The following is a 13,427-nucleotide window of genomic DNA, read 5'->3' on the forward strand; positions in this document are numbered from 1 at the left end:
GAAGTGAAAAAGGCAGTATCATATTGATCAGACCTTTTTTCACTATTATCATTCTTAATTATGACAGATCAACAGAATTTCATCTTCTTTTTTACTTTCAGCAGAGCATAGAAGCACTTGTCCATGCATATATATTTCCAAGAACTAATGAGCGTGTAGAAGAGCACCATGCCAAAGATCAAGGGGAAGTAGTTACTCAATCAGATCTTGAAGGTAAAAAAAAAATACAATGTCAGATCCTCTTGCAGATAAAGCTAGGGTTGGTTATTCAATTTGGATCACGGCCTTAATTTGGTTATGTGTCCAAATGATGAAAGCTCCAGTTAAGGGTACTGGAGATGATTAGGGGGACTAGCCCCACTTCATTATGTCTGCCATTATAGAGCTTACATGTATAATCTATTGGCCCACTGTGTCTTTTCTTTAATTACACAACAAGAAACAGTACCAGCTAGTGTATGTATATGTTGATGTAACTAGACACCAATGTTTGTCGTGACTGATCTACTAAAATGGTGATCTAATTATTGGATTGGATGCCGTAAATGAAAGGATAAGGAGAGGTTGATGAGCACCAAATTAAGATGCACATCATCTCGAACATTGCGTCTTAATTAGTGCTATGTAACATGTTGAATGAAAACGACAAAGACAAAAACCAAGCATTGTTGAAATACATGCATGAGTTGGCCGAATGTGATGGGCATAATAATTATTTTTATTAAAAGGATCAATCCCCATTGCATGTGAGCATTATACAATGGTATAGGAAGGCTTAGTACCTAAGCTTGCTCTATCAAAATACTTCACCAGTACGACTAGGACAAGTTGTCTATTTGTTTTGTGTTTATTCCTAAATTCACTCTGATCATTGCACTTATCATCATAATTATCCAACATGCTATTAATATCATGCCTAACTATGTTCATGTGTAATAATGCCTCCTTTTGCATTCATCATCATCAAGGGAGGTGCATTCATCAGGACCCAATGCAACATTAAGTGTAGTCTTTTCCTTCCAGCTAGTTAAGATAATATGACATGTCTCACAGGTAGGTCATTGTTCACCCTCTCATGCATGGCCCTACTGTGCTTTACCATTTCTGTAACAACACTGGATAAATCATGAGCCCTTTCCACGCCACTTTCATGGTTGTGGAGAAAGGTCTACGCAAATCATGTCTGATGCTGTGGTGCATGCACGTTGTTCCAAAACACATTGAAGTGGACAAAACATGGACATGCACATGTACAGATCCATGAGCTTGCACGTACAGTCACTTCATTTATCACAGGCTGGGTTTGGTTCTTTTCATCTACCCTTGTAATTATCATATACAAATAAAAAAATACTAGGAGTTTGATGACATACCATGTGATCAATAGGCCAAAATAGTGGACAGTTTGCGCAAAATTATTTAACTGATATGAACAAATGTGATACTGTATATTTTTCAAACCAAATCATACAGTCAAATGCAATTAAGATGAAATTACTCTTTTAGGAAAAAGGAACATATGTACACATCCATGCATCAATGCATGTGACAATCTGGGTGGAGGAATCTAAGGGGTTGATGTTATGTTACAGAAGGGGGCAAGCCAAGCACTCTTGTACCGATGCAAGACCCCAGCACTGTTACCTTTATTGACTAACAAAACCATTCATATTTTTGTGCTTGCTAGTTGCTCCAGACTATATCTGATGAATGTAACCAGGCACCACAAATCTTGCAAGTTGCAACCACCATTCATAATATTAATATATAACATGGTTGCATTTGGGTTTAAGACATCAGCAGAGACTGATTGATCTGCAGTTTCCTAGGAATCAGTTATGTTATTACAAGGATGCTTCATTTGCACCAGGCTATAAGAGTTGGAGAAATATATTTTTACCAGAAGAGTCGAAGAAATATAATGCATCACATATCACTCCATAAATGCATTTCAAGGACTAAAATCTAGCAACATACCAGAATACAGAATACAAGCAGGTTAGTGGGTTGGCCATTAACGCTGTATAGCTACAACAATGTGCCAAATACTTCTTAGAGTAGATGACGAGAAGGCTGAAACCCCTATCACCAAAAGCAAGCTGAATAAGAACTCCGTCTGTCACTCAGACTTGTGTCAACAGGAGGGAGTCCAGAAATCTTGCAGTGTACAGACGGGATAACCAGCTCGCCAAACGACTACTAAAATGAGATAGGCAGGAACAGTGCTTGGTATATATGATTAGGGTCTACACCAGAGATGCATGATACAATGATCAGTCAGCGGCTTGGGGCATCATGAGTAAAGTATTAGCATCTTAAAATCGAATCAACGCTCCAGAGACGAAAGACACATTCCTTCAAGAGACGAGCAAGAAAGAGGGAACTCATCCTTGGCTGAGCTAAGGCATTCAGTAAGTTCATTTATCTGCCCGGCCATCATGTATAACTGTTCAGCCCGATATTTGGATGACCACTCCTCTACTGTCCTGAAAACAGAAGGAAACAAACACAGGTTACTGCCATTGTGACTTCACACATAACAGACTTGCAGGAAATACAATCATCTGTCCAAATTTCATATTGAGGTACAATTAATGCTGTAGACAGTATGGTAGGTATGTAAACATCAGTATACTTCCCATCAACAAAAAGACTAGGTGTAGGTTTAGCATATACCATACCTTAAGTCTGTTTCTGAGGCACTACTGCAGTTAGAATACAGGAGCTTAACAGTAGGCTGCAGATGTGCTGTCACATGTGAACCATCCATTTCATTTTCATAGCAGTAACCAGAAAACATCCATGCTTTTGAACTAAGGAGGACTATTTGCAGCATGGGCCTTTTGGTTTTCAAATCTCTCACTATTGTACGAAAAGATATTTCATCTTCAGCAATTTCAAGCAACAAATTAACAAATAGTTTTTCCAATGTGTGTCCCCTGCAAATAGATAACCATGCCCCATGTCAGTGATGAAATCAACTTATGAACACCAAGCTAGTGCAGAATATCCATTCAGAGAGTTACAAGGAGCAACAGCTCTAACTGCCAGACTATGTATAAGAGTTGTCATTTAACTTCCTTTTTTCAATCATTAGGAGTGGTTACACCAGTTATCTCAAAACTAGAGAGAAGCACATATAGAGTACCTGAACACATCATGAGGACCCCCAACAGGAAGGTCTGAGGATGTGTAACATTTGAACAGCCGTACCCGTCCATCTGATGGAGCATCTGAATATTGCGATGGGTATGATCCAAGAGATGACGAGCAATGAGAACATAGAAGCTCAACCCAGTTAACATCTTTCACAAGGTTTGGTTCTTTAACGATAAAGCTACTTCCAAGAGAGATACTTTTTGTTAACTTGTAATCTCTTTGGTTCTCCAATCCAGCTTTTCCACTATCTCCATTGTCACCGCAGCAACTGCATGGATCTACCAGATTCGAATCAGCCTCTTGAGAAGTTTGCTCCATGTTTTCAATAAAACAGTCACTTGTAGACTTCTCAGAATTCACATCGCCACCATTATTCAGCTGGATAGTACCACACTGATCAGTCCAAGGAGTGCCTCCATTTTTTTCAGTATTATCAATACAAGGACCCTCTTCCAAAAGAACTGGAGGTTGCAAGTGATTAGAACCAATTTTCTTTTCATGGCATACCTCCTCTTCTGAATTATTCAATTTTATCTTCTCGGCAGTATGATCGCTTTCTAGAGTAACATTAAACATAGCTTCTTCTAGTGCAACAAAATCAACACTGGGCACTGAAGTATCTACTCTCGACACTATATCAGTCTCAAGATAATCCTTCTCTATAATAATGGAGGTAGCATCTAGTAGAGTTGTTCTCTGCAGGCGACCGTATGCATTGATATAGTGTGATATTAACTTCTCACTTGCCCCTCCGAATGATGTGCAACATCCACCAAACCAATTGTCAGCCACATCCTCCCAATTTAAAGATGGCATTTCCACAACGTCCCTGAAAAGTAGTTATTTTAAACATGAGACTCGCCAACGAGATAAGGTTCATATGAAGCTTTTGGACCATTATAATACTGACGAAACATAAGCTGTGCACCTAGTTTTCACGTCCAGTACAAACTATTAGCACCCATGAGTTGTAGATCGCACAAGCTCATGAGCAGGCTGATGATATGTGAGTAATTACCTAATGCTTAAATGCAATAAGATACTCTTAGTGTTAGTGATCTGTAGATTGCAGCTATTTTTAGAACTTAGATTCTAGAAATTATCTACTGAACCAATAGTATATCTTCCAAGTGGGACGAGAGCATAAGACTACACCATAAAGCGCTTCCTTACCACTTCCCGTGTTGCTCGTCAGACAAAATCAGCCACTTCTAATGCTTCTTTAGAACATTTACATTCCAACAGAACTTCGTAAACCACTACGATGCGATGACTGATGAGCAGATCCATCAACCAATAGTAAGTTCTCTCCAATTTAAAAGCAATGGAGATGATATGAAAGTGCAAGGCATCTCTGAATAACTTACTTATTACATGTGAAAAAGAACAGGTTGTGCGGGAGAAATAAATAATGATAAAAAGTTTAACTTGATTATGAAAACTTTTATTGCACTTTCCACTAGATATTAACATCTTTCCAGTTTCTGCAAAGAGATGCAGTTTGATTAAGATCGTGATTCTTCATTCTTGCATAGCACACTATCATGGGTTTGGACATTGCTAAGTATGAAGTACTGAGTGCCAGCAATTTGATTTGAGTAGGTTCAGTTTCCATGAATTTTTTAACGTGTAAACAAGTGAGACATGTAACTGAAGAGTAAAGACTGCACCTAAAGTGTAAAGCCCCAACCACAAGGTTCCCAAATGTCTACCTTAGTGGCTGTTTTGTCAATCTTGCTGAGCATGTTTTGCAGTACAAATGGACATCTCCAGAAGATAGAGACTTCAAATCTGCCATGAAAAAGAACCAACAAAAATATCTCAAAATTGATCTGAAACATGGAGATTCAAAATGAGGAAACCTAGCTCTGAACACTTCACTGTCATTTGAAAGTAGAAATCAGATTATAGTCTTCACTAAAATATACGGGGCTATGGTAATCTGTGAGTGATTATTGAGTACTGAGTCAATTTCAGTTGAGGAGGCAATTGGGAAACTAACTAAACCTCGCTTAATCTCAGAGGGGAACGGAAGTTAACCAAAAGCTCACCATCGCGGAGGGAGAGGGGCGCGGGAGGGCCGGCGCCGGGGAAGGCGGCGGCGACGACGGGATGGTCGACGGGGAGGACGAGGGTGAGGCGGACCTCGAGGTGGTCCCCCGCGGCGCGGCACTCGGGCGGGGCGGAGGGGTCCACGAGCACCCTCGGCACGGGGACCCTGAGCGATACGGGGTCCGACGCAAGGGAGAAGGAGAGGAGGAGGAGGTCGGCCTCGAGGCGGAGGTCGGCGCGGAGGCCGGAGGGCGCCGCGGCGGAGAGGGCCGGGTGGGAGAGGTAGAGACGCAGGAGGGGGAGGTGCGCCAGGGTCTCCCACGTGTACCGCCACTGCCGCCGGTGCGCGCTGTCGCCGGCGGCGAGGAGGGAGGACGAGGCGGCCATGGCGGTGGTGCTCGGCGAGGCGCTGCCGAGGGAGGGGTCTCCTGGGCTTTGGTGAGGTTCTAGGTCAGGTCCCCCGCGTCGATCTTGCCCGTCCATCCTTGAAAGGACGGAGGGAAGCTGCCCTGCAACGGGTCTAGTGCTTTAGTTCAAATTAGGCATTTTACAGTTTATTTCGTCCATACACATGTAAATTAGACACATATCATCCCGTCAAAAAGAAAGAAAAAACTAAGCGCATATCCTACGTACGTTGTTTGAATTCCCGCAAGCAGACGCAAATCAGGGATTTGCGGGCGTTCGGAACGCTGGCCCGTACACATCCGGTCCCACTTTAAAACCTCTTCCGTGCCATCGATCTTCCTGCACAAAGCAGTTGTCACATATTCATGTCGATCAATGTCGTTCCAGAAAACCAGTGCCGCTTTCATGTCGATTCAGAGCGAACGTGACCTTTCATGGTGTTGGCATTGAAGCGGCGCGCCGGCTGAAAGCGTTGCCCACGTCATGTCCCTGTCTCGTCTTTTTAATTTTTGTTTTTTTTTCACTTTTTTCCTTATATGTATTGAAATATACAAACAAAACTGTTCAACATTGAAAAATATCCATACCATTAAACAAATATTAATTATATATTTTGGAAATGTTTAATGTGTATAGAAAATAGGTGTGCATAAAAATGTACAATGTGTATGGAAAATTGTATCATGTATTTGAAAATGTTAAATGTGTATAAAAATGTTTTATATGTATACAAAATGTATCATCTGTATGAAAAATATAGACATCAAAACATATATTAATCATGTACTTGAAAGTTGTTAACCGAAAATCTGAACTATTAAATTAGTGATACCGAATATTCAACTGACCTATTAATTTCTTATAACCTGCTCTACAAGAAAAATGTTTCTTCTGTATACAATAAATGTATAATATGTATAAAAAAAGTGGACATCAAAACATATCTTAAAAAAATGTCGATCATGCATTTAAAAATTGTTAAAATATGTATAAGAAAAATGTTTCTTATGTATATGAAAAATGCACAATTTGAATGAAAAAGTATGCATAAAAAATATATATGAGAAAATGTTTATCATGTACTTAAAAATTATTAAATGAGTATAAAGAAAATGCTCCTACTGTATATGAAAAATGTACAATCTGTATGAAAAAAAGACTTCAAAACATATATTTAAAGAAAAATGATCGTGTATTATAAAAAAATGTATAAAAAATTGTTCAGGTTGTATACAAACTACAAAGCATGTGCAATGTTTATGAAAGGGATAAAACAAAGAAAATTAGAAAAAAAACAAAGAAACCCGAGGAAAAAGAAAAGTAATAATTGAAAGTGCAACTAATTCTTGGATGGTTTTGGTAATTAATAACAACATATATGCCATTGATCTAATGAACATTGATGATAGATTTCAGAAAAGACAAATGATTGGCATGGCAAGGACTAATGGATGTGGACCCCTCAAAATGTCAAGGACAAACATTGGCAACCCCAAGACTCTACATTTTTGGTTTAGTGATCTAGGATCATATTGTTGGGGAACGTAGCAGAAATTCAAAATTTTCCTACGTGTCACCAAGATCTATCTATGGAGAGACCAGCAACGAGGGGAAGGAGAGTGCATCTACATACCCTTGTAGATCGCTAAGCGGAAGCGTTCAAGTGAACGGGGTTGATGGAGTCGTACTCGTCGTGATCCAAATCACCGATGACCAAGTGCCGAACGGACGGCACCTCCGCGTTCAACACACGTACAGCCCGGTGACGTCTCCCACGCCTTGATCCAGCAAGGAGAGAGGGAGAGGTTGAGGAAGACTCCATCCAGCAGCAGCACAACAGCGTGGTGGTGGTGGAGGAGCGTGGCAATCCTGCAGGGCTTTGCCAAGCACCACGGGAGAGGAGAAGGACTTGGGAGAAGGGGGAGGGCTGCACCAGAACATTGGTATGGCTGCCCTCCCACCCCCCACATATATATAGGGGCAAGGGAGAGGGGGGGAGGCGCAGCCTTGGCCCTTCCTCCAAGGAAGGGTGCGGCTAGGAGGAGTCCCTCCTCCCCAAGGCACCTCGGAGGTGCCTTCCCCCTTTAGGACTCTTCCTTTCCTTATCCTTTGGCGCATGGGCCTCTTGGGGCTGGTGCCCTTGGCCCATATAGGCCAAGGTGCACACCCCTACAGCCCATGTGGCCCCCCGGGGCAGGTGGCCCCACCCGGTGGACCCCCGGGACCCTTCCGGTGGTCCCGGTACAATACCGGTGACCCCGAAACTTGTCCGGTGACCAAAACAGGACTTCCCATATATAAATCTTTACCTCCGGACCATTCCGGAACTCCTCGTGACGTCCGGGATCTCATCCGGGACTCCGAACAACATTCGGTAACCACATACAAACTTCCTTTATAACCCTAGCGTCATCGAACCTTAAGTGTGTAGACCCTACGGGTTCGGGAGACATGCAGACATGACCGAGACGTTCTCCGGTCAATAACCAACAGCGGGATCTGGATACCCATGTTGGCTCCCACATGTTCCACGATGATCTCATCGGATGAACCACGATGTCAAGGACTTAATCAATCCCGTATACAATTCCCTTTGTCTATCGGTACGATACTTGCCCGAGATTCGATCGTCGGTATCCCGATACCTTGTTCAATCTCGTTACCGGCAAGTCTCTTTACTCGTTCCGTAACACATCATCCCGTGATCAACTCCTTGATCACATTGTGCACATTATGATGATGTCCTACCGAGTGGGCCCAGAGATACCTCTCCGTCACACGGAGTGACAAATCCCAGTCTCGATTCGTGCCAACCCAACAGACACTTTCGGAGATACCCGTAGTGTACCTTTATAGCCACCCAGTTACGTTGTGACGTTTGGCACACCCAAAGCACTCCTACGGTATCCGGGAGTTGCACAATCTCATGGTCTAAGGAAATGATACTTGACATTAGAAAAGCTTTAGCATACGAACTACACGATCTAGTGCTATGCTTAGGATTGGGTCTTGTCCATCACATCATTCTCCTAATGATGTGATCCCGTTATCAACGACATCCAATGTCCATGGTCAGGAAACCGTAACCATCTATTGATCAACGAGCTAGTCAACTAGAGGCTTACTAGGGACATGGTGTTGTCTATGTATCCACACATGTATCTGAGTTTCCTATCAATACAATTCTAGCATGGATAATAAACGATTATCATGAACAAGGAAATATAATAATAACCAATTTATTATTGCCTCTAGGGCATATTTCCAACAGTCTCCCACTTGCACTAGAGTCAATAATCTAGTTCACATCGCCATGTGATTAACACTCACAGGTCACATCGCCATGTAACCAACATCCAAAGAGTTTACTAGAGTCAATAATCTAGTTCACATCACTATGTGATTAACACTCAATGAGTTCTGGGTTTGATCATGTTGCTTGTGAGAGAGGTTTTAGTCAACGGGTCTGCAACATTCAGATCCGTATGTACTTCACAAATCTCTATGTCATCTCCTAGATGCAGCTACCACGTTCTATTTGGAGCTATTCCAAATAACTGTTCTACTATACGAATCCAGTTTACTACTCAGAATAATCTGGATTAGTGTCAAAGTTTGCATCGGCGTAACCCTTTACGACGAACTCTTTTACCACCTCCATAATCGAGAAAATTCCTTAGTCCACTAGTTACTAAGGATAACTTTGACTGTTGTCCTGTGATCCATTCTTGGATCACTCTTGTACCCCTTGACTGACTCATGGCAAGGCACACTTCAGGTGCGGTACACAGCATAGCATACTGTAGAGCCTATGTCTTAAGCATAGGGGACGACCTTCGTCCTTTCTCTCTATTCTGCCGTGGTCGAGCTTTAAGTCTTAACTTCATACCTTACAACTCAGGCAAGAACTCCTTCTTTGACTGATCCATCTTGAACACCTTCAAGATCATGTCAAGGAATGTGCTCATTTGAAAGTACCATTAAGCGTTTTGATCTATCCTTATAGATCTTGATGCTCAATGCTCAAGTAGCTTAATCCAGGCTTTCCATTGAAAAACACTTTCCAAATAACCCTATATGCTTTCCAGAAATTCTACGTCATTTCTGATCAACAATATGTCAACAACATATACTTCATCAGAAATTCTATAGTGCTCCCACTCACTTCTTTGGAAATACAAGTTTCTCATAAACTTTGTATACACCCAAAATCTTTGATCATCTCATCAAAGCATACATTCCAACTCCGAGATGCTTACTCCAGTCCTTAGAAGGATTGCTGGAGCTTTGCATACTTATTAGCATATTTTAGGATTGACAAAACCTTCCGGTTGTATCACATACAACCTTTCCTCAAAAATCGTCGAGGAAACAATGTTTTGACATCCTATCTGCAAGATTTCATAAATGATGCAGTAATTGCTAATATAATTCCAACAGACTCTTAGCATCGCTACGAGTGAGAAAGTCTCATCGTAGTCAACTCCTTGAACTTGTCGGAAAACATCTTAACGACAAGTCGAGCTTTCTTAATGGTGATACTTACCATCATTGTCCGTCTTCCTTTTAAAATCCATCTGTACTCAACAGCCTTACGACCATCAAGCTGTTCTGTCAAAGTCTACACTTTGTTTTCATACATGGATCCTCTCTCGGATTTTATGGCCTCGAGCCATTTATCGGAATCCGGGCCCACCATCGCTTCTCCATAGCTCGTAGGTTCATTGTTGTCTAGCAACATGACTTCCAAGACAGGATTACGTACCACTCTGAAGTAGTACGCATCCTTGTCATCCCACGAGGTTTGGTAGTGACTTGATCTGAAGTTTCATGATCACTATCATAAGCTTCCACTTCAATTGGTGTAGGTGCCACAGGAACAACTTCCTGTGCCCTGTCACACACTAGTTGAAGAGACGGTTCAATAACCTCATCAAGTCTCCACCATCCTCCCACTCAATTCTTTCGAGAGAAACTTTTCCTCGAGAAAGGACCCGATTCTAGAAACAATCCCTTATTGCTTTCGAATCTGAGACAGGAGGTATACCCAACTGTTTTGGGTGTCCTATGAAGATGCATTTATCCGCTTTGGGTTCGAGCTTATCAGCCTGAAACTTTTTCACATAAGCGTCGCAGCCCCAAACTTTTAAGAAATGACAGCTTAGGTTTCTCTAAACCATAGTTCATATGGTGTCATCTCATCGGAATTACGTGGTGCCCTATTTAAAGTGAATGTGGTTGTCTCTAATGCCTAACCCATAAACTATCGTGGTAATTCGATAAGAGACATCATGGTATGCATCATATCCAATAGGGTGCAGTTATGATGTTCGGACACACCATCACACTATGGTGTTCCAGGCTGTATTAGTTGTGAAACAATTTCCACAATGTCTTAATTCTGTGCCAAACTCGTAATTCAGATATTCATCTCTATGATCATATCATAGATCTTTTATCCTCTTGTCACGACGATCTTTCAACTTCACCCTGAAATTACTTGAACCTTTCAATAATTCAGACTCGTGATTCATCAAGTAAATATACTCAACATCTACTCAAATCATCTGTGAAGTAAGAACATAACGATATCCACTACATGCCTCAGCACTCATTGGACTGCACACATCAAAATGTATTACTTCCAACAAGTTGCTTTCTAGTTCCATTTTACTGAAAACGAGGCTTTCAGTCATCTTGCCCATGTGGTATGATTTGCATGTCTCAAGTGATTCAAAATCAAGTGAGTCCAAACGGTCCATTTGCATGGAGTTTCTTCATGCATATACACCAATAGACATGGTTCGCATGTCTCAAACTTTTCAAAAACGAGTGAGCCCAAAGATCCATCAACATGGAGCTTCTTCATGCGTTTTATACCGATATGACTTACGTGGCAGTGCCACAAGTAGGTGGTACTATCATTACTATCTTATCTTTGGCATGAACATGTGTATCACTACGATCGAGATTCAATGAACCATTCATTTTAGGTGCAAGACCATTGAAGGTATTATTCAAATAAACAGAGTAACCATTATTCTCTTTAAATGAATAACCGTATTGCGATAGACATAATCCAATCATGTCTATGCTCAACGCAAACACCAATCTCGATGGTAGAGGGAGCGTGCGATGCTTGATCATATCAACATTGGAAACACTTCCAACACATATCGTCAGCTCACCTTTAGCTAGTCTCCGTTTATTCCGTAGCTTTTATTTCGAGTTACTAACACTTAGCAACCGAACCGGTATCTAATACCCTGGTGCTACTAGGAGTACTAGTAAGTACACATCAACATAATGTATATCCAATATACTTCTATCGACCTTGCCAGCCTTCTCATCTACCAAGTATCTAGGGTAATTCTGCTCCAGTGGCTGTTCCCCTTATTACAGAAGCACTTAGTCTCGAGTTTGGGTTCAACCTTGGGTTTCTTCACTAGAGCAGCAGCTGATTTGCCGTTTCATGAAGCATCCCTTTTGCCCTTGCCCTTCTTGAAACTAGTGGTTTCACCAACCATCAACAATTGATGCTCCTTCTTGATCTCTACTTTTGTGGTGTCAAACATCGCGAATATCTCAAGGATCATCATATATGTCCCTGATATATTATAGTTCATCACGAAGCTCAAGCAGCTTGGTGGTAATGACTTCGGAGAACCATCACTATTTCATCTGGAAGATCAACTCCCACTCGATTCAAGCGATTGTTGTACTCAGACAATCTGAGCACAAGTTCAACAATTGAGCTTTTCTCCCTTAGTTTGCAGGCTAAGAAAATCGTCGGAGGTCTTATACCTCTTGACGTGGGCACGAGCCTGAAATCCCAATTTCAGCCCTCGAAACATCTCATATGTTTCGCGACGTTTCAAAACGTCTTCGGTGCCTCAACTCTAAACCGTTTAACTGAACTATCACGTAGTTATCAAAATGTGTATGTCAGATGTTCGCAACATCCACAGACGACGTTCGAGGTTCAGCACACTGAGCGGTGCATTAAGGACATAAGCCTTCTATGAAGCAATGAGGACAATCCTCAGTTTACGGACCTAGTCCGCATAATTGCTACTATCAACTTTCAACTAAATTTTCTCTAGGAACATATCTAAACAGTAGAACTAAAGCGCGAGCTACGACATAATTTGCGAAATCCTTTTGACTATGTTCAGGATAATTAAGTTCATCTTATGAACTCCCACTCAGATAGACATCCCTCTAGTCATCTAAGTGATTACATGATCCGAGTCAACTAGGCCGTGTCCGATCATCACGTGAGACGGACTAGTCAACATCGGTGAACATCTTCATGTTGATCGTATCTACCATACGACTCATGCTCGACCTTTCGGTCTTCTGTGTTCCGAGGCCATGTCTGTACACATGCTAGGCTCGTCAAGTCAACCTAAGTGTTTGCATGTGTAAATCTGTCTTACACCCGTTGTATGTGAACGTTAGAATCAAACACCTGATCATCACGTGGTGCTTTGAAACAACGAACTGTCGCAACGGTGCACAGTTAGGGGGAACACTTTCTTGAAATTTTAATGAGGGATCATCTTATTTACTACCGTCGTTCTAAGCAAACAAGATGCAAAAACATGATAAACATCACATGCAATCAAATAGGTGACATGATATGGCCATCATCACTTTGCTCCTTTCGATCTCCATCTTCGGGGCTCCATGATCATCATCGTCACCGGCATGACACCATGATCTCCATCATCATGATCTCCATCATCGTGTCTTCATGAAGTTGTCAAGCCAACTATTACTTCTACTACTACAGCTAACGGTTAGCA

General features: G+C 41.6%; 1 protein-coding gene across 1 annotated transcript; it reads right to left on the reverse strand.

The window, feature by feature from the left end:
• Positions 1-1,737: 1,737 nt before the first annotated feature.
• LOC123132057 (uncharacterized) lies at positions 1,738-5,678 on the reverse strand. Its single transcript, XM_044551805.1, has 5 exons — positions 5,211-5,678; positions 4,872-4,950; positions 3,149-3,988; positions 2,682-2,939; positions 1,738-2,486 (listed from the first exon to the last, which is right to left on the reverse strand). Exons 1-5 carry the CDS (start codon positions 5,596-5,598, stop codon positions 2,327-2,329), a joined length of 1,725 nt encoding a protein of 574 aa, XP_044407740.1. The 5' UTR covers positions 5,599-5,678; the 3' UTR covers positions 1,738-2,326.
• Between the last annotated feature and the right edge of the window lie 7,749 nt (positions 5,679-13,427).

The sequence above is a fragment of the Triticum aestivum genome, chromosome 6A (assembly GCF_018294505.1).
Source record: "Triticum aestivum cultivar Chinese Spring chromosome 6A, IWGSC CS RefSeq v2.1, whole genome shotgun sequence".
Classification (NCBI taxonomy): Eukaryota; Viridiplantae; Streptophyta; class Magnoliopsida; order Poales; family Poaceae; genus Triticum; species Triticum aestivum.

Excerpts from the sequence above, each read along its gene's own strand:
- LOC123132057 (XM_044551805.1), bottom strand. The coding sequence starts at position 5,598 with ATGGCCGCCTCGTCCTCCCTCCTCGCCGCCGGCGACAGCGCGCACCGG. Across the intron at positions 4,951-5,210 it reads GCCCCTCTCCCTCCGCGATG|ATTTGAAGTCTCTATCTTCT; the intron begins GTGAGCTTTTGG and ends TTTTCATGGCAG. Across the intron at positions 2,487-2,681 it reads GCCTCAGAAACAGACTTAAG|GACAGTAGAGGAGTGGTCAT; the intron begins GTATGGTATATG and ends TTCTGTTTTCAG.